Source organism: Phyllostomus hastatus, unplaced genomic scaffold, assembly GCF_019186645.2.
Source record: "Phyllostomus hastatus isolate PE091 unplaced genomic scaffold, TTU_PhHast_1.1 phas_contig_80, whole genome shotgun sequence".
Lineage (NCBI taxonomy): Eukaryota > Metazoa > Chordata > Mammalia > Chiroptera > Phyllostomidae > Phyllostomus > Phyllostomus hastatus.
In genome coordinates, this window is record NW_025333960.1 from 44,198,800 (window position 1) to 44,218,408 (window position 19,609).

Here is a 19,609-nt window from a genome sequence, read left to right on the forward strand (position 1 = left end):
GCCACTGCCTCGCCTTTGAAGACACTATTTCTGCCCACTCAGAACAGTCCGAACGGAAGGTTGACTCCAGGGAAAAAGTTGACACGCTGCCCTTAAACCTTTCCAAGTTCCCGAGAATGCCTTTCAAATGTTTTAATTTCATGGACCTCTTTGTTTGACCAGAAAAATTCCTTAGGCCACCTGCTAAGCTCATTTCTAGCTGCCACGGACAGAATGCTCCAAGCAGTCCATGAAACGGCTCCCAAAGAATGACAGAGCAAGGCCATTCCCCAGTACAGCTCATCTGAAATTCTGAACACGCCACAGAACACCAAACTTAGAAGGGCTATTTCTTCTCGAGAGCTAAAGACTATAATAAAGTAGATTAAGAGAAACAGAATAAGGAAAACAGCAAACTAAAGAAAAAGAGATGGTTTCAGTTCTGTTTCATGCTGAGTTTCTGAAGAATTGAGAAACTTTATAAGTCAGTCCCAACTATGCAAAAATCAGAGAAAAAATGATGAAAACTATTTAAATAACTATTAATAATTACAGAATGAAACAGAAAAAAGATGATTATATCAGTGAGAATTTTTTAAGTCCTTAAACTTGGTATAAAATGGGCGGTAATTTGGGACTTGACAAGGGTTAATACTGAATTGTTAGACTACAAAGTGAAGTGTTTTCCCACAGATTGTAATGGGGAAACCAATACAATTTGCCGAAATCAGTTATTTTTTAGAGATTCATAGAAAATAAGATGCTGAAAGCAATCAATGAGATTTATAACCAGATTATTTTATGAGCAAAACTATCTTGAAACCTCTTGTCACTCAAAGTCATAGTAAGTGCACCACAGAGAATATTAGTGACGTGAAAAATGACTCCTATGGAGCAGTCAGAGACCAAATATAAAAAGTTCCTTTAGTCTCTCTCAGTCCAGCTGTCAATGCCGCCTGCCCTGTCCACTACAGAGCAGGAGGGAGCAGTGTGATGCAGTGTTATGGCCTTACAAACCCACTGTTTATTTCTACCTGTAACAGCCACTGAAAGTATTTTTGGAATCTCTTTGGCAGAGTAAATGTTGAAAATGTTTCCCTTAGTGGTGTTTTTATCAATCTCTGGGTTGAGATCTGAAAGATTGGAAAACGATAATAATTGGCAGCACATATCGAGAATAAAGTCAGCCTGTAGGGTATGGCAGGGTTTCACAACCTTGGCACTACTGATCTCCTGTGCCAGGTAATTCTTTACTTGGTGGTAGTGGTGGTGGGGGGCTGTTCTCCTGCACACTGTGGTCTTTTCACCTGCACCCCTGGCCTCTGGACACTAGATTCCAGTCACAACTACCACCAATGTTTCCAAAAGTTCCCCGAGGGGCAAAATGCCACCCAGTTGAGAATTTCAAGGGTTAGGGTTTATGTTACAGAAATAGATACATAAATAAAAGACAGCAGAATCTCCTTTGTATTAAAATTCCAGACTCCTAGGACCATGTCACTCTGCAGTACAGAGACCGGGCCCCAACACGCCAGACAGCGAAGACTCTATCCTATTTTTACAAACAACTCTGCCAAGTTGTTCCAAACCCAAATCTTCTACACCGCCATGCCAAAGCTCAACCACAAACTGCATTCTTCTGAATGCACACTCATGACATAGCAGCGACTGGCCGTGGGATTTTGCCGCAGAGGCTGAAACTGTAAAGGGAATTTGGGGAATCAGAACTGGTGACCCGGCAATTGTCACTGAAACATGTGGATTTTAGGTTTTATAACAACACATTCTCTCATAACATGGCATAAAGGGGAGCTGACAGTGATGTTTCTAAAAGATTTTACCTTTAGAGACAATATGAATTTGGCCATATTACACCCAAAATAATACAAGGAAAGATCTCTCCTTTCCCTCAAATCGTTTCTTTGTTCCGTATGGCACTGGTCAAAAGCCACAGGTGAACGTTATAAGGAACTACCATTATTTTCAAGTGAAAGGACACTAACTGCCTAATATTACGCAAATTATTCCCAATCACCTGTCAGATTTTTAAATGTCACTTCAAAATATTTCCGAATGGTTCTGAAATTACAATCACTTGATAGAATAACTCAATAGTTCCCCCATCAATGAGAAAATTCATTAGGATACACTGCCAGAGACCTATTTCATTCAGCTTTAAAAAAAATAAAACTCCCCTGGCTGGCGTAGCTCAGTGGATTGAGTGCGGGCTGCGAACCAAAGCGTCGCAGGTTCGATTCCCAGTCAGGGCACATGCCTGGGTTGCAGGCCACAGCCCCCAGCAACCGCACATTGATGTTTCTCTCTTTCTCTCTTTCTCCCTCCCTTCCCTCTCTAAAATAAATAAATAAAATCTTAAAAAAAATAAAACTCCTAGTCTCTGAGATCTGCTAAGTGATCACGTTAAGAATGAAAACCCTATGTTCTGTGGTGGATGAGAGGCAGTACAGATACAGTAGCTGATGCAATTTCCTGGGACACTCCTTCCAAATGATCTTTCTTCCTGGTTGACAATATCAACCAAAAGTTTTGGCTCAGCAAAACTTTTTCAAAATGTGTTGGTTTCTTTTCTAAAGTGACAGTTTTATATATTTGAGTATATTTTGAAGATACCTTTCTTGTGCAGTGAATATGGGATAAAAACCCACCTACATTAAAATTCTAGAGCATGATAGGGAAAGAAAAAAGAAATATAGAAGAGAGGAAAAATAAATGTCAGGTGGACAACTCTTAAAAGGACTGAAATAACAACATATAAGCATAGTGCCAAAATCTTTTATGTGTAAACAAAACTTCCCTTGTGCACTGGACACACGTAGATTTGATCACGAGTTCCTTAGAGTAGTGGAAGATGACGATGGAGAAATAACACTGTTAGCCAAGAACAAATTCTACTATTGTGACAGTGGTATTTCTCTGAGCTTTCACTCTGATGCCTCCAAGCAGAAGGTGGGAGAAGAGGACACATGAAAGCAAGCCACCCAGTATTTACTGAAAATGCGCTGAAATTCGAGATAGCTTGTGATTTACACATTGAAACTTATGAGATGATCTAGGAAGGCCAAGTCCATCTTCATCATTTGTCTCTCATTAATGGAGAGGTTAGGTGACCACGCAGTGTCTCTGTCACTAGAACTAAATAAATAGGTATTTTCAAGGATTTCAGGAATCTTAAACTTCTGGGATGCTTTGGGTTGTTAGATCAGGACCTAAGTCACCTTTTCTACATCTCTAGCAGTTGAACAAAAGAGAGAAAAGACCATGGAAATCTAGAAAGTGCTACATTCTGTATCAGAACAGAGAAACGTAAATCTGGGTATTAGAAAAAAGGGGCAACTTAAAAGATGAAGACAAGGTGTCCACAGTTTTAAAGCTACGTTACTGCACAAGGGATGCAGTCCCGTCCCATCTGCATCGGAGAACTAACTCATGCCCTAGAAGGACTCTTTCCTCCATTTAATGACAGACTTGAGTTCATGCGTGACTTCGTGGCTACAGCTGTTTTCAAGGCTGGAAAAATATCAGGTGAGCTGCTTCCTCTGGGATAAAGAGCAACACTACAGTGGATGAGTGCAGGTGATGGGCAGAGTGGAAACTTCAGTAAAAAAAGGAAACAAGGGCAGCATTCTACAGCAGTTTTCAGCTGGAGGCAGCGTGAGGCAAAACAGGGTACCAGTAGGAAGTCGGAGGGTGTGGAATTAAAGCTAAAATACGGGAAACCTGGAATGCACTCTATAATGAAATCCCATGGCTGCTGTTCCTGATGGGAGTGTGCAGAAAAATGAACTCTTCCCTCCCAGCGTGGCACAACAGGCCAACGCGGTCTCCAGCGACAGAAGCCATTCCAGGGGAAATGGAAATATCCATGCGTGATGTATCGCCTGGCCTCAAAGTCTACTGTCTGTCACTCTGCCCCCTGCAGTATATCCTTCAAACGACAGACAGCCTGAACAAACAAACAAACAAACAAACAAACAAACAAATAAGGGACAGCCACTACTGAATTCTGCAGCTCAAATATAGGGTGTATTTATGTAACAAAGGAAGCTGACATTGTGATAAAGAAAGCACAGAACAAAACACAGTTAACAGAACAATGCCCAAGCGATTCTGAAAGGACTTACAAAGGTGATCTGATTCGTTAACATCTATGACCACAAAACGATACAACTGTAAGAATAATGGGTGTGGACTAATTTCACAGTCATTTACGGAGTCCTTGAGCACACGCGGGGAAAGACAGAGGATGGGATTTAACAATGGAGCGGTTCCATCCCCATTACCATGTAAATCCGCCTTACCAAGCGCTCGTGTGGATGCAGGCTACAGTAGCTGCTAGACTGTGGAATATGAGAAGAATTGCCCAACATTCCTCCGTAGCCAGGCTGATTCATCCCACTGGAGGAGCTCCAAGGGTCACTGCTGTGATGGCCATCTGTAAAGGACAAAGAAAACGGTGACTTTTCTGAGGCAGTCAGCCTTGCCTCACAGAGCAGAGTTTTTTCACTGACTTGAAAATGACTTGTCTGCCGTACATTCATCTTTGTGTTGGTTAGCTGGTTGCATCAGAAGACAGTCATCATTATTTTTTCCCAAATGACTCTACATTGCCAAACAAACATAAATATTTAACACAGTAAAATGTCCTCGGTAAAAATACAACCGTAAAGGAAAACCACAACACATTACCACACGGAATCATGTCGAGTCAGCGGGGCACCTCATGTTAAAGGAAACATTTCTTAGAAGTATCATAATCTTTTTTCCTATGAAAACTAACTAAAAGTTAAATTGTTCCTACATTTTGGGGTGAAAATAAAATACTCGAGACATTATATAGTTGGCACATTTACAAATTCAAAAAACATTGAAATAAGTAATAATTAAAGAGAACATATCTTCAAAAGATTGAATTTCATTTTAGTAACAAATGCAGTAGACAGCACGAAAGGTGAAATTACATTATGACACAGGGAAGCAGAGACTCAAATACATCCTTCTGGGTTTGCTTCCTTGTTACATTTTTGGGGGATGTAGTTCTACAACCGTCTTAAGCCTTCAGCAGCAATTCAAAGAGCACGCACATGTCACAAGGCCGATGTTATACTACAGTCAGTTTTGAGAGTCTCTGGATTTTATACAATTATCTAATAGTTTAAAAGAGGATTAAAATAATATGAAAATTTTATGAAGAATCTTTTCATATCAAGTCACTCTTTTGTTAACACCATATTAAAAACATTCCCACAAATTCTTTTCATCCTCTGGGCCTGCTGGACTAGACGTTACTGTGAGAGACTGTTCCCGTTCGCTTTAGGTTTCTCCAGTGAAGGGGGCGGGAGTGGGGGGCTGGACCCATGTCACTGCCGGGTTTGCTCACTTTCCACCTTGTGTCCGTGGCGGAACAAAAATCATCGAGCGCCAGATATGTAGCAGGCCGCCAGCTGGGTGTTAAGTCTACGGCAGATACGGTTTCATGAAAATAAGATTATTTTCACCCTGCATTTTACCTTTCGTAATAAAGGGCGTTTGAAAATTTAGGCAATAGGCAAGTTAAATCTGACACTACGCTTCATGAGGCTTTCCCCGCCCCGAGATCTTAAACTCAGAAATTAGAATTCAGAAAATTGAGCTATTGTCAGGGCAGGGAGGAATAATCTATAGATTTCTTAAAAACTATGCAAGCAAAATCATGTCTATGATTTTGATAATTTGAGAGCTGTAACTAGAAGATGGAAATTGAAGTTAAAAATAAAGAGGCCGCACAGCAGCAGGCTGAAAACACGGCCCTGGCAGTCTCGGAGTGTCTCTCCCCTGAACCGCACGTTTCTTTGGGTCCAGCTCCCAGCAGCACCCACCGGGCGCCCCTCGCCGACGGGTGCCGGGGTGGGACAGGCCGGGATGCCCCGTTTCCAGGGTCACAGTGTGAACACCTGAAACTTTCAGCAACTTATTCTTCATCCGCTTCAGATTTAGTCCTGAGATTGAGGAGGTTTAGATGTCACCTTAACTTCAAATACAAAGTTCAAGACCACTAACACTGCAAGTAGATGGCATATATGACAAATAAATTGAGAATATATAACATTGAACAGGAGTCTCTTGAAACATTTGACAACATGAGGCACTACATGGAAATACATTTAGGATTTGTTAGCATAGAACACTTAATTCAATGCAGACTTACAAAAATACATATTTTACATAAATTATGCTTTTCGCAGTAAATTAATATTTATCATATCCCATGATCTTGGCATAGCGTTGTTTTAAAAGAATAGAAGTAGACATGTGCAAATTAGTTGTGCTCATCATAAATGTCAACTCAATTTTTTTTTTTTGCATTTTTGGGTGTTCATATGAAGAAAAGAAATTTTGTTCCCCATACTTTGCCTGGTCTCTAGGGAGAAGAACCTACTGTTTTCATCTACCTGATTCCTGTGTAGTGCGCACAATTTAAGTAAGCCACCTTCGTGATATCAGGTAGAAGAATCTATCCTTCTGTAAATTTTCTCGATGAAAATCTGCTTAGAGGGATGAACCCTTGAGTCCACGATCTCTGGGAGCACTGGGAGCACAGTTTCACCGACCGGTCTCGAAAGAGGGAGCTGATGCCGAAGTGGGGGCTGTTGACAGCCGAAGAGGATACGCCTTTTGTGCCGGCACAGAACACACCCAAGTGGCATGCCCTGGTGTGCCCCTTTGAGAGTTACGCCTAGGACAGGTCACAAGATAAAGGACCCCTGTGCACACAAGCTCCATTATATGTGGAACGAATTCTCTCTGCTCCTGAGGGACCCATTCGATTCAATTTTATAGATTTTCCATGGAATTTCACATGCAAGGTAATAACCTACAAGAGCTAACACTCTGCAGGGAAAGAAAATAAATCCACTTAATCGGAATGATTTTGAGTGTGTCCACTGTAACCGAAGTGAGACACCAGGCTGCTCCACTGGTGCCTGCTGCCCCACGTACCCCCGCCCCCCTTCCCGTGACGTGGCCCTTCCTAGAGCAGCACCAAGAGGGGAATCCCGTGGCTCTTTGCCGAGGGCACCCTCGAACACAGTTTGCACTCCCAGGCAGAAAGAGGTCAACTTCTGCATACGGGGTGGGTCTTGGTCAAATGCATGTCTAAATTTCAGAGTGTGAACTTGGTAAAGGAGCATCACGTTGTGACAGTGAGTGCCATGGACACAGCAGGAATGGAGCCTCAGCTGTAGCCCCCAAACCCTCTGTTCTTCCAGCAGCTGCTGTCGTTTCAGCCATCTTGGCCTTTCTTGCAGCAGGAGAAAGGAGCCTCGGAGACCACCCCTCCGTGTGCATTTAATCACAGGTGCTGGCCAGGTAAGAGAAGGATGAAATATTCCATCTCCCATGAAGCTATAATTCTCTACATTTGTCTGGGAAAAACTGGGTCTTTCCCCCTACACCAGTTAGCACGGGGGGATAAAACTTTTGTTGTGTGATGAAGTAATATTCCAGTCTTTGGATAGGCCACTTCATCTACCCAAATGAGACTCTTGTTCTTACCTATAATAATAAGTGGCTAAAATTTTTATATAAAGTTATTCATAATGACAAGTTACTCCCAGATGGCTAAATCTAGGATGCTCAAAATACATACTGAGCCAAAACACTTTAAAACATATATACATGCTCTTCTTAGGGTGAGAAGATGCTGAAGTCATCATGGAAGATGGTCCTCCAAGAAGCATTAGTTCTTTTAAAGCGAATAAACCAGTCTAATTTTAACTCATTATTGTTCAAGGAGCTTTCATTTTAAAAATATCTTAGTAAAACTTTAATTAATTAATTAATTAATTAATGAGTAATGAATATAATCCTAAGAAGAGCATAATCTTCAACATCCTATACTTGCCTAGTATTCTATTTCTTGGGTATCAGTTCAGCAGTCATCTGTCCCATATATGACATGGAAAGGCCCAGGAAGACTCTGTCCAGCGGATGTGCCATTGGGGGAGGTGACGTCTTACCTTGCATGAAGAAGGAGCTAGGGAAAGTGCTGGCTGCTGGTTTCGAGGAAGGGTAGCCTGGCGAGTCCCTATTGTAGTCGGCAGTGCTTGCTGACGGAGCATAAACCTGAGGAAGGAGAGGCAGTTTAATTTTGCTGGCTGCATTGACCAAAGTATCTCAAGGTCCATTACTTTGTAAGAAGCAGGCACAGAATGCTAAATTTCTACCACGTGCATTCTAAACCTGACGAAAGCCTGGAAACACTGCTCCTTTCAGAAAAACAAACGAACAAAAAAACCCTCACCAAAATGCTCATTATATTTTTGTGAATGGGAAACCAGGTGTGGTATTTTTCAGTCCCAGGCAAGAATACTGCAAACCATGTCTAGTCATAAATGTTACATAATGCTGATAGAGTGGTCCTGGGAATTTAAACATCCTTAAAAAAACAATAGACGGCACAAGAGCACGTGAAGGGTAAAAGGAGAAAGATGTGCACCAAGCCTTTCCTTTTTGATTTTTTAAAATTTTTCATTTGCAGTTGACATTCAATATTTTATTAGTTTTACGTGTACAGGATCATGGTTAGACATTTAAACAACTTACAAAGAATCCCCTTTTACTCTAAGCTTTCAATTAAAAATTTCACTTTTGAGAGACAGAGGAAACAAATGCACCGTTCAAACCACAGAAAGTGACAAACATATCTTGGAATATTAAACTGCCACAGTGTCGGCTTTTTGCAGAGATGCCTGGGAAAGGCCGCCGGAGCCCGGACCTGCACAGACCACCACGAACCCATGTGGATACGAGCAGGGGGGCGCAGCCTCCTTCGCAGTTCTTATTCTGTCTGTGTGCGCAACAAACTGTGCCAAAATCCTAATTTACTTACATTTGTTTACTAATGCTCATGAGACTTGGGGAAACGGGCCTTTATAAAAATAACCTGGGTTATTTCTTGTTTATATTTCCCTTAAAGATGACAGCATGCTGGAAAAGCATAAATTCATAAGGTATAGTTTAACTTTAATTGGTTTTCCCTTGCCTTTTTTGGCTAACTCTAATTTTTTTTAAATCCCCGTCCTCTTTCGCTCCAGAAGTCCCTCTGTCCAGATGGCCGGAGAGACTGAAACACTGTCATCCTCTTGATGAAAATGGATACCTTCCTGCCTCCATTTTGAAGCCGGCAGCGGCTCACAGAATTGGCAGGGAGCCTGCAGTGATATTCACAGGTCACAGTAAAAGAAAGAGAAATTCACCAATAAAAAGGCAACGGCAGGGTTACCAGAAAAATAACTCCCATTTTTTTTACAGTGCACATCAAATAAACACCCTCAGAAAAATTATATAATTGCTCTCAGAACACCATGAATCACAAACTAAGCATTAATACGAGGGTTAGGATTTCACAAAGGATAGGTCCACAGAGACAGATGTGGAAAAATATGCACACACATACATACATCAAATAAATGCTACATGTGCCCCACGGTGCCCTTGAAAGTCGGGAGGTCCTGCAGACTGAACCAAACAAAAGAGACCCCAGAAAAACCCATGTGCACTGCAGAAAACAAGGATTTTTCCTGCGTCATGGAGGGAGATAAGCCCTACATTTCATGGGCTATATTTCATTATATTTTTGTATGTTCTTCATATTTTTAATGTACAAACATCTATTAGCTTCTACTTTCAAAGGGCTGACAATAAAGGAAAAAAATTTTCAAGCATCTTTAAGGAACACAGGATAAAACTTAAGCCCTGAAACCCACATAAATCAATACTCTAAGTTGTGTGAAGCAAACCCCAGTATTTTCTTGAGAACTATACTACTAACAGTTCGGAAATACTCTTAAACGAAATTTGGAGGTCTTGAGAGTAGGTTAGAAAGATGAAAGGAAACATCACCTTCCAGAACAGGGGAACCTGAAAACTACGTCATCTCCTGCTGAGGATGGAATGAACATGATACGACCGCAGTACATCTACCGGCTATCAGCCTGACGGCTCTCTGGCCAGCCAGTGTGAATATAAGCTATGTGGGCTGTGTGTTATTGCCAAATTTCAGAAATTAATACATTTACTATGAAACTGAAAATAAACTCTGACTCACTATTAAATCATTTTGTATTTTAACTCAACTGAAATAAATCATTTTGGGATAATAGTTTAATTTTAATTACATATTCTACTACATTATCTTTAAATATGTACATTATTATGTCAACACCTTTTGATGGCTCCTACAAAGGCTATCCTCCCCTATCAATTTGAGTAGAATGATTTGGTATTTCTTTTGTGAAATAAGGACAAATCTTTGGTAATTATGTGTATAAGGAAGCTACTTTGACTACAAATTACGATCAAGCTGAAAGATCTATGGGTACGATCACTCACTCCAAATTCATAAATGCTGTCTACATGAAAGAGACATTAAAACAGTTCTTAGGAAATCTTATGTTATCCAATTTGTTTTTCTGGTGTTGTTGCCAAATGAAAACTCTTTAGACAAGATGAAGGTCTTCATTAATAAGAACTGGACCATTGCTTTCACAGCTTTTTTTAAAAAAGGCAACTTCTCCATGTTTTATATATTTTCTTTATATCATAATTTAAAGATCAGGTATAATGCCATTTATACTTCATCTTTGTTACTGCAAAAGTTGTTTTTAAGGTAAGTGTTCTGTATGTCTGTTTATGTTAGTGAACATCACATAAAACTATTACACTTTTAAAGTAGAAGAAAGCAAACAATTTATTTGGTTCACCACTCCTGCCCCCAGATTTTAACTATGAGAAAATTCAATGAAGAAATGGTCAAAGCAACTCCTAAAGATACATAACTTGACCAAGCTATACAATTATCAACTGTTCCTTCTTTCCCACTATTTAAAGGTTACCTTCTTTAAAAATGGAGGTGGAGGCATAAGATGTTATTTATGAAAACAGAGTGAACATAATGTTCATACTTCAGTTATCCTTAAAGTTTTAATCTTTAATAACCTAGATGATCAATGAGCTGATTCATTATTTTTAGATCAGTCAATTATTTTACCAATTTCTCAATTAAAAGACCTTCAGAGTATAGGTTTCCATAAGGTATTTTAATAGAGATACTAAATTCAGTAAGGGAAAACTCACATCATTGAATTTTAATTATTACTATTCTAGATTAATAGAAAAACAACTTACACATTTGTTAAGTATGATAGGTTTTTATTGAAAAAAGAATAACATGCCAGATATCTTCAAATAGAATCATTTTTAATGACTACCACCAGAATATCAGTCCAGTGAAACTAAAATAAAATTCTTCAACTGTAGTTCCGTCCATTGAAATGACTCCACCAATGAAAGATAAGAGAGTAAAGGAAAACAAAATCTACACTTAGTTTTGCTCTGGTAAGGTAGCTTAGGTCAAGGTGCCTTTGCATTCCGATTCCTCCCATATGAGTAACAGAAGAAGTGAGAAATTTTTGTTGCAAAACTGGAACTGGGGAAACTTGGAAAAAGCTCATAGGTAACAGCTTTTTAGTGTATTCAATAAAGGTTCAATAAAACCTTCATGGAAAACTAACAGCAAACTAGCCAATATACGAAGTAAACACCCTATCTTTTTTCTTGTAATCTTGAACATAAAACAAAACCATACATACAAAAATTCTGAGTTTAGCAAAGCTCTCTAGATAACATTAAACCCTGAACTGATAAAAATAAGAAATCTTTTCATTTCAAGTTTACTTTTTGTTGTAATTGGAGAACTATTACTATTGTACATCAGAGCCCCACCCAATGGTCCTGATTATCTTCTGTGCAGTCATCCGAGAAACAGTAACATGATCATTCTTTTAACCACAACCTCTGCCTATCAGGAAAGCAGAAAACTAAGCAAAAAAAGAAATTAAGGCAGTAGAATGAATATCCTACTTTTTCCTCTTGCTGTTTCCTACTTATCTATCGTGGCTTATACCAGTTCACTTACGAGATTTAAAATATAACAATAACTACTATTTGTTTAGGGTCTTTTGTAGAATAGCTTTTGTGCTAAGAGATCCACATACAGGGTGAAGCAAAGGTATATTTACAATTGTGAGTACCCAAAACACAGAGTTTATTTTGTATTTTTATTATTATTGTATTATTTTTTATATAAACAACTGTAAATCTACTTTTGCTCCACCCCACATAGTATTTCTAATCTTAATGATCACACAAGATGGTAATACTACCCATTACTATGGGAGTATTATATATTAATATTACCACAGTAATACTACCATTACTACGTTACAGGGCCAAACTGGCCTGGATCTGACCACCAGCCCCACCATTCATTATCTAGACAGTGATGAGCTTGTTGCCTTGACCTCTGTGGTTTTAAGGTTCCTACCTGTAAAATGGGGAATGACAGTACCTGCTGTGCAAATTTCTTGTAAGCAGTGAATGATATAATGTATTTAAAGCAACTAGAATAATAATTGGCACATAGTCAGCATGCACAAAACCTCAGACAATAGTATTAATGTTTTGCTGTTATTGTTTTTACTATGTGGACACATGTGACTCTGTAAAGTTAAGGCACTTCTCCACGTTAAAAATTTAACAAGTGGTGCCCTGACTGGTGTGGCTCAGTTGGTGGACCAGGTCCCCAGTTGGTGCATGTACGAGAGGCAACTGATGGATGTTTGTCTCTCACATTGATGTTTATCTCCCTCTCTCCCTCCCTTCCCTCTCTCTAAAAATAAGTAATTGAAACTTTTAAAAAATTTAACAAATAGTAAAGAAAGGATTTAAACAGGTTATCGAAGTCTATGTTGTTTCCACTGAAAAAACAATTCCTTGCTCTTAAAGGTAAAAAATAAAGGGTAGTTATAATTATCAATGCAAGGTTCTATTTGGCCACAGTTTGTAGAAAAATATTCTCGTGTGGTCATGTAATTACCTTTTGAGAAATTAAAATGTGATAGAGCGTGTGCAGAGTGAAGTGGCCACAGGGCCGCAGCGTGAGCAGTGGGAGTGATGGGGTGGGTGGCAGACGCTGGCTCACACAGCACTCCTTGAACACTCCTCAACGTGCCCGCCCCCTGCAGTTCTGCGAGCACCACCTGGACATGCCGTTCCCAAAGAGCACCAGCTCGGAATGAGTGAAACACCGTGACCGAGACTTCCAGGCCCTTGAAGACAGTTGCTGTATGCATGCTCCATGGTGAGTAGGGAACAGCCCAGCAGAATTGTGCCTCAGATCCCCAAGTGCCAGCGAGGCTCGCTTAGTAGCTCAGACCTTGGGAAATTTCACAAATATTCTAAAGTGTGACAGTTAAAGACTCGAACACTAAGAGTTTATAGTGCGCCCTGGAAGCCTGCAGACCCGGGCATAGGCTCTGATGCTTCTCGGCATCTAGTGGGGAAAAGTCCTTGTAGGTGATCAGCTCACACCAGTCAGGCAACTACCGGACTGGACCCTCGACTCTTACGATATTGTTTGCAGGACATGGGCCACAGGGAGAAAAGAATGGCTCAGGGGCAGTAATACCTCCACATTAAGTGGGTTAAAGTGGACAATGTAATTGTTCTATGTGACCAAGTTAAAGGTATATCGCTGGCTGGTTCATAGAGTGAGGGGAAGAGGTACTGAAAAGAGACAGTCTCCAGATAATACAGAAGCAGATCGTGCAGGACAGTAGAAATTACCCAGTCCTGGAGCCAGACCAAACCTTCAGACTCCCGCTCCCACCATCAGTTGTGAGGACCTCGAGTAACTTCTCTCTCAGAGCCTCAGTTTCCTCGGTTAAATGAGGTTGTTCTCATTGTGAGAATTAGAGGGAGTTACTGTTCAGCATAATTTCTATTTCTGTGGTTGTCACTCAATAAATGATGTTATTATTTATCCCTTGTTGTAAGTGCTACTTATTGCTTATAGCTATTTTTAACATGTCTACAATGGTGCTGTCCAATGTGGTAGCCATTAGTACTGTGGTCATCTGATTTAAGCTTAGTTAAAATTACACAAGGTTAAATATTCAGTCCCTCTGTCAGAGTAGCCACATTTCAAGTGCTCAGTCACCACACATGGCCACTGGACACTGCCACCACAGAACTGTTCCGCCCTGGCAGAAAGCGCTGTTGGAAGCACTGGTCTAGAGCCAGGCTCGTCGGTGAAGAGTCTGGCTGCCCCACGCGTGTCGCCCCCAGTTAGAGCAGCTACTGCAGCAACACCAGCTCACTGAGGACTGGCTGTTTCCACTAGGGTACAAAAGCAAGAACTCCTCTGGTGGACTAGAGGAAGAGGCAGATTTCTAAGAATCCCTAGTACCTAGCATACAACTGGTGTTGAACGACTTGACATTATTGAATGGTAGGGCATTTAGATTTCAGTTTTGTTACTTTGAGAGGCCTTGCACTATTACACTATTTAGAGGCCTTGTGTTATTACACATTTCTTTAAGTCCTTTTTATAACCATCTGCCGAGTTTTTGCACATTGTCCCCAGCAGAACGCTAGGGAAGGGCATCAGTGACCCTGGGTTTCTGAATGTACATGAAATAAAAGCAAGAAACTGTTTAACTGCAATTTTGTCCTTGGCCTCTAATGTCTTTGGTCAGACATGGTGTAATCACCTTTTTTAAACAATGAAGGTTGAACAGATTTTGAACTTTTTCTGATCTTGTGTTTTCATATTATTGGTAATCGGGTCCCTTCATTCTATTCTCTCTTCATTTTTATTGCTTCTTCTTTTCCTTTGTAAATCTTTTCATATCACTTCTTTACACTTGTTCCTTTCTCTTTCCATGCAGTTTTTCCACCTGCTTCCACTGTCTTGCCTCTTGGCATCCTATATTTGAAGCTCAAATGAGCTCAACCTCATTTTACAAAGGAGCACAAAGGAGAGGTGGAAGGACTTACCCAAGGGCCTGGACAGAGCCCAGGGCGCCTCCTTTCTGTTCAGTCCTCTGAACGCTCTCCCTTTTAAAGTCTTTTTTAACTTTATAACTTAAGTATTCTGATGAACAGTAAAATGTCACAAAAGGTTAAAACACCGATTCGAGTAACAGAGTTGGGTAAGTTATTACAAGGTTTGAAGGTAATGTGAATAATGCTCAAGGGAATATAATATTAAGGCAATAAACAACCTAAGGGCACAAAAAACCTAAATAACCAAAAGCAAACTGCAGGAATGAAAATTATTCACTTGATATATTCTCCGTATAATTACCAAGCCGAGGAATATTCACTAATGGAAAGAGATCCTACTTCATTTCCAAGTGATGGTTGAAGGCCAATTTACATTATTATCACATAAATAGGAAATCTGTTTAGAGATAACACATAAATGTCTGCGGTATATTGACAGATAGATGGATATTTAATTATAAATGGAAAAATTTGGGGTGTTAGCTGGTGAAATTGTGAAGCTTTTATTTCCTTTTAAATCAGTTGAGGCTTCCATAGGAATTAACTAAATAGTTCTAAGTGTCCTAAAATAACTCCCAGGAAGAAGGGTTTTACTCCTTCAGATATCTTTATTGGTAGTCTAAAGGTTTTTTTTTTTTTCACAATTATCAAAAATGTGTAAAATGTACCATTCATGTATGATATCCATATTTTATTTCTGCTGACAAGTAATGACCTGTCTTCACTCTGACACATTGCATTGCAAAAATATATGAAAGAGGATGTGTATAATCTCCATAAAAAAATCCCTTGCATATGTAATAAACACAGAACATGTCATTTTGAACACACATCCATGTCCCAAGCCACAAATATTATATGTAATTTTTCTATCCTTCTAAATATCAGATGGATTTTGATGACCTGTTCACGAGTAAATGAAATCTGAAGCTAAATCCAATAAATGAATTATAGCCAAGAGTTTTTATCCTTCTCAGCCACCAAATTTCCTTTTCCGTGTTAAGAAGTAGTAAAACTGTAAGAATTTCAATTCCCTTCTTTGTACCTTTACTGGTCCAACTGTGTAAGTGAAAGATGTCAAAAAGAACCAGCAGAAAGCAACAGGGAGGAGAAGCAGGGGCCCGAGGGACCCAGGCAGAAGAGGGCTGGCGTGAGCACGCGAGGACGGGCACACTGCGGCGGGCGCTTCCCCCCAGAGCTCCCTCCCCGCCCGCAGCGGGCTGGGTGCTGATGCTGCAGCAGAGGGAGTGGGGCCGGAGTTAGCTGTGGGCCTCCTGTGTGCAGAGCGCCGCCGAGGGAACTATGAGACACCTGGCATTCTCTACGGCCAGTTTACCTTGTTCTTTCTTTTATTCACGTGAAGAGGCAAGGATACTCTTCTTATGTTTTTTTTTTAATTTATCTAGCTGCAGTTTATTTTTTAAATCTCTAAATCAAATTTCAAACTCTAAAAACAATGAGTCTATGAAGCCCTTGACACATACAGAAATTTACGAGGAAGGAAAATAATCTGGCTTCATAAAAAAACCCCTAAGATTCACTAATAATTATGTAATGCTATTACTGTAATTTAAGTCTACATAGTGTGCCATTATTTTGGAAGTATTTTCAATGTGTTACCATTTGCAAACCTGAGGCAGAAAAATGCCAGGACGGGTAGGATTCGGCTCACTCTGCTATGGTATCAAATATGGAACATGTGAGATTTTAAGTTGTTTTCACTTATTATTCCACAACGCAAGAAGTTACCAATTAGAAACGAAGAAAAAATAATTTATTATGGGTTCATAGCTTAGCACTTTTCAGAACTGGAAAGGGACCTAGTCTCAATGCCCGCCAACCCCCAACTCCTGTCATGGGAGGCAGCATGACACAATGACGACGATGGTAAGAATACTGACAGTCACTATATGCCAGACAGTCTTCCAGCAAAACTGTGCACATGACCATTTGTCTTTATAGTCGCCCCACTGTTGTATTACTGCATCAGTTCTACAGGTAAGGAGTCTGAGGCACAGCGAAGGGAACTTGCTCCGAGCCATCCAGCAGAAAAACCGGAATTCAAAATCATGTTGCCAGTCTTGTTTCAAAGTTTGAGCTTTTAACCAACCACTACTCGACTCCATTATCTCTTGACAGTTAAGGCTTCCCTTCAGGGTGTTCATGGACTCCTACCGACCCCAGCTCTCTAGAATCCTGGGCCCCTCTGCTCCCCGGCCACTCAGCAGCCAAAGGCCTGAGAATGCTGTTTTGGCAGAAGAGAGCACTGGGCGATCTCCATCAGGGAAGCACAGAGGACCTTCTCGTGTGCTGCTGCAGGGAGGACCACTCATGTGTCTTCCAGACGTGAGGCTGAGCAAAGCACCCGCAGATACTAACACTCTTGTTCAATAGCAGTAAAGACAGAGAGGCTAAGTAATCTGTTGAGAGTTACACTGGGGTTTAATAGTGAAATACAAGGACACGAAATTGATGAAAAGCATGATATTATTCAAAGCATTCAAGTGAAATGTGAATATAGTGCTGTCTAATGTGTACTAGCCTCTGGATACAAACACTTCTTTTTATTTTGATACCTGCATCTCTCTTGCTCTTAGCCCTAACTGAGCAGGCACCGTATGTTTGCTATTACTTTCAACGTGGCATATCACAGGAATGTCCACTGCTAACATTATGAGTACCTGGCCCTGGCTGAGGATGCCACAGACTGATCAAATCACACCTGGCTAAAGAACTCTTGAAATACTTACTTGCAAAAAATTTGGTCCAGGTGAAACCTGACTTCTTCCTGGTTACATTCCTTTTGTTACTTATTCACGTGAGAATTGGCTTCATTGCCAGGCTCAGGACTGGCCTAGATAAAAGGCTGCAGATCAACTCTTCAATATGTTCTGAACTCCTAAGTTGTTCCCAGGTTCTAAGTTGTTCCTATTTTATTTACTAAATAGTTATCAGAAATTAAGCCCTGGCTGGTGTGGCTCAGTTGACTGAGTGCTGGTCTGCAAACCAGAGGGTCAACGGTTCAATTCCCACTCAGGGCTCATGCCTGGGTTGCTGGCCAGGTCCCCAGTAGGGGGCATGCAAGAGGCAACTACACACTGATGTTTCTCTCTCTCTCTCTCTCTCCCTTCCCCTCTTTAAAAATAAATAAATAAAATCTAAAAAATAAGAAATTAAAGGTAATATTAAAATATTGTTTCCATTAATTATTTCTAGTTATCTTAAATAACAAACAGATGTAATAAATTATTTACATCTCTATATACAGCCACACGTCAAATTCATGAATGTCCAGCTTTCTAATGGATTATCTCCCACATCAGCACTATCTTTGCCTTTTTGGCTACCAATTGCTTGCTTTTTTAAAAACATGACAACTAATGCGTAACAGGAAGTGCTGGAACATCAAAACAATGTTGGTTATACTGTCAATACATAGCTTTGTGACTTCTGCAGGCATTGTGTCATTAATTAAATGCAGGCAGCGCATTTTTCAGATGACAACAAATTCTAAGAAGTTACAATAAAGACAGAAATTAATTTTACATTGATTTCAATGTTGATTATCACGGTTTCTTCTGTATCCTATTCAATGACTAAGAAGGCCTGGTGAGAAGAGTCAATCAAAGAAACGAGGTTTAAAAAGTGCGGTAAAATGTGCAGGTGTGCTGTGCACTGTGTGTGTGTGGTACCTGGCGCAGCCCACGCTGTAAGTTCTGAGTGCACGCAAGAATGAATGAATGGACACCTCACACACAAGATGCATGTTGAACTAAGAATAACATCATAATAGAGAATGAGGAACAGTGTTTCTGACAAAACAGATTTTAGTACATTTCACTTCTGGATGTGTTTTAAGGCTAAGCTTTCTTTAGAGGATTTGGCGATTACCTATAATGCTCCATATTTAAGGGTTCTAAGAGTATCATTCCCCACCCTTTTCTCTTTGAGACATTCCCAAGTCCATAGGTTGATGCCTGAAGTCTAGTGCTGACACCCTTCCCTGGATGTTGACAGGTGTGTCTCTGGCACGCTGGAACAAACCAATCACTGCAGACCTCAGTTAATGTCCGTTACTCTCAGGGGTGACAGCCCCTGAGAAGCCCATGGAAGGAAGCCCATGGAAGGAAGCCCATGGCCAAGAACCCGCTTTCAGCACATCTCCACTCACCCTCATCCTGGGAAATGCTGTTCGCGTTTGTTAGCCATCGGCACACTCCCATGTGATGAAACCTCAGATCTTTTCTCAAGAATTAATTCTGAAGAACGAGGGAGGGAAATAGAAAAAGGGGGAAGGTACGGAGAGGGCTTTCCAGGAAGGGAAAGCAGCACCAAACAAAAATGCTGATTACTTTCGAGTCTGACCTCGTGCAACCCTGAATGTGCCATTCCTAGTCGCCCAGTCCTGAGAGTCTGCAGTGTCGCGTTTGGTACGGTCACCTCCCAGGGCCAGAGAGCCGCTGCTCCTAACTACACACTCCTTCCAGGGACGCGAGCTCGATGAGGGAGAAGGAAGGGCAGGAAAAAAGAAGAATGACACACCTTCAAGAACAGAGACCCAAGCAAGGATGAGAAGACAGGGAGACCAAGATTCTCACAGACATTGGAAAGACAAGAGGAACACTCAAAGAAACAACTCTCGAAAGGGAATACATACTTTTCTAGATAACCTTCTTGGCCTTGAACTTCATTGGATAAAGGGAAATTTGGTGAAATTCTCTGACTA

The 19,609-nt window shown here is 40.6% G+C and overlaps 1 protein-coding gene across 21 annotated transcripts in view; it reads right to left on the bottom strand.

Moving 5' to 3' along the window:
* TCF4 (transcription factor 4) overlaps positions 1-19,609 on the bottom strand; it is a 336,776-nt gene that overhangs the window by 46,347 nt on the left and 270,820 nt on the right. For all 21 annotated transcript variants that reach the window (XM_045850363.1, XM_045850355.1, XM_045850356.1 and 18 more), the window contains 2 exons: positions 7,995-8,100; positions 4,299-4,432 (listed from right to left, as the gene is read on the bottom strand). In XM_045850363.1, coding sequence (XP_045706319.1) covers positions 4,299-4,432; positions 7,995-8,100 — 240 coding nt within the window. The remainder of the gene's footprint in view (positions 1-4,298; positions 4,433-7,994; positions 8,101-19,609) is intronic.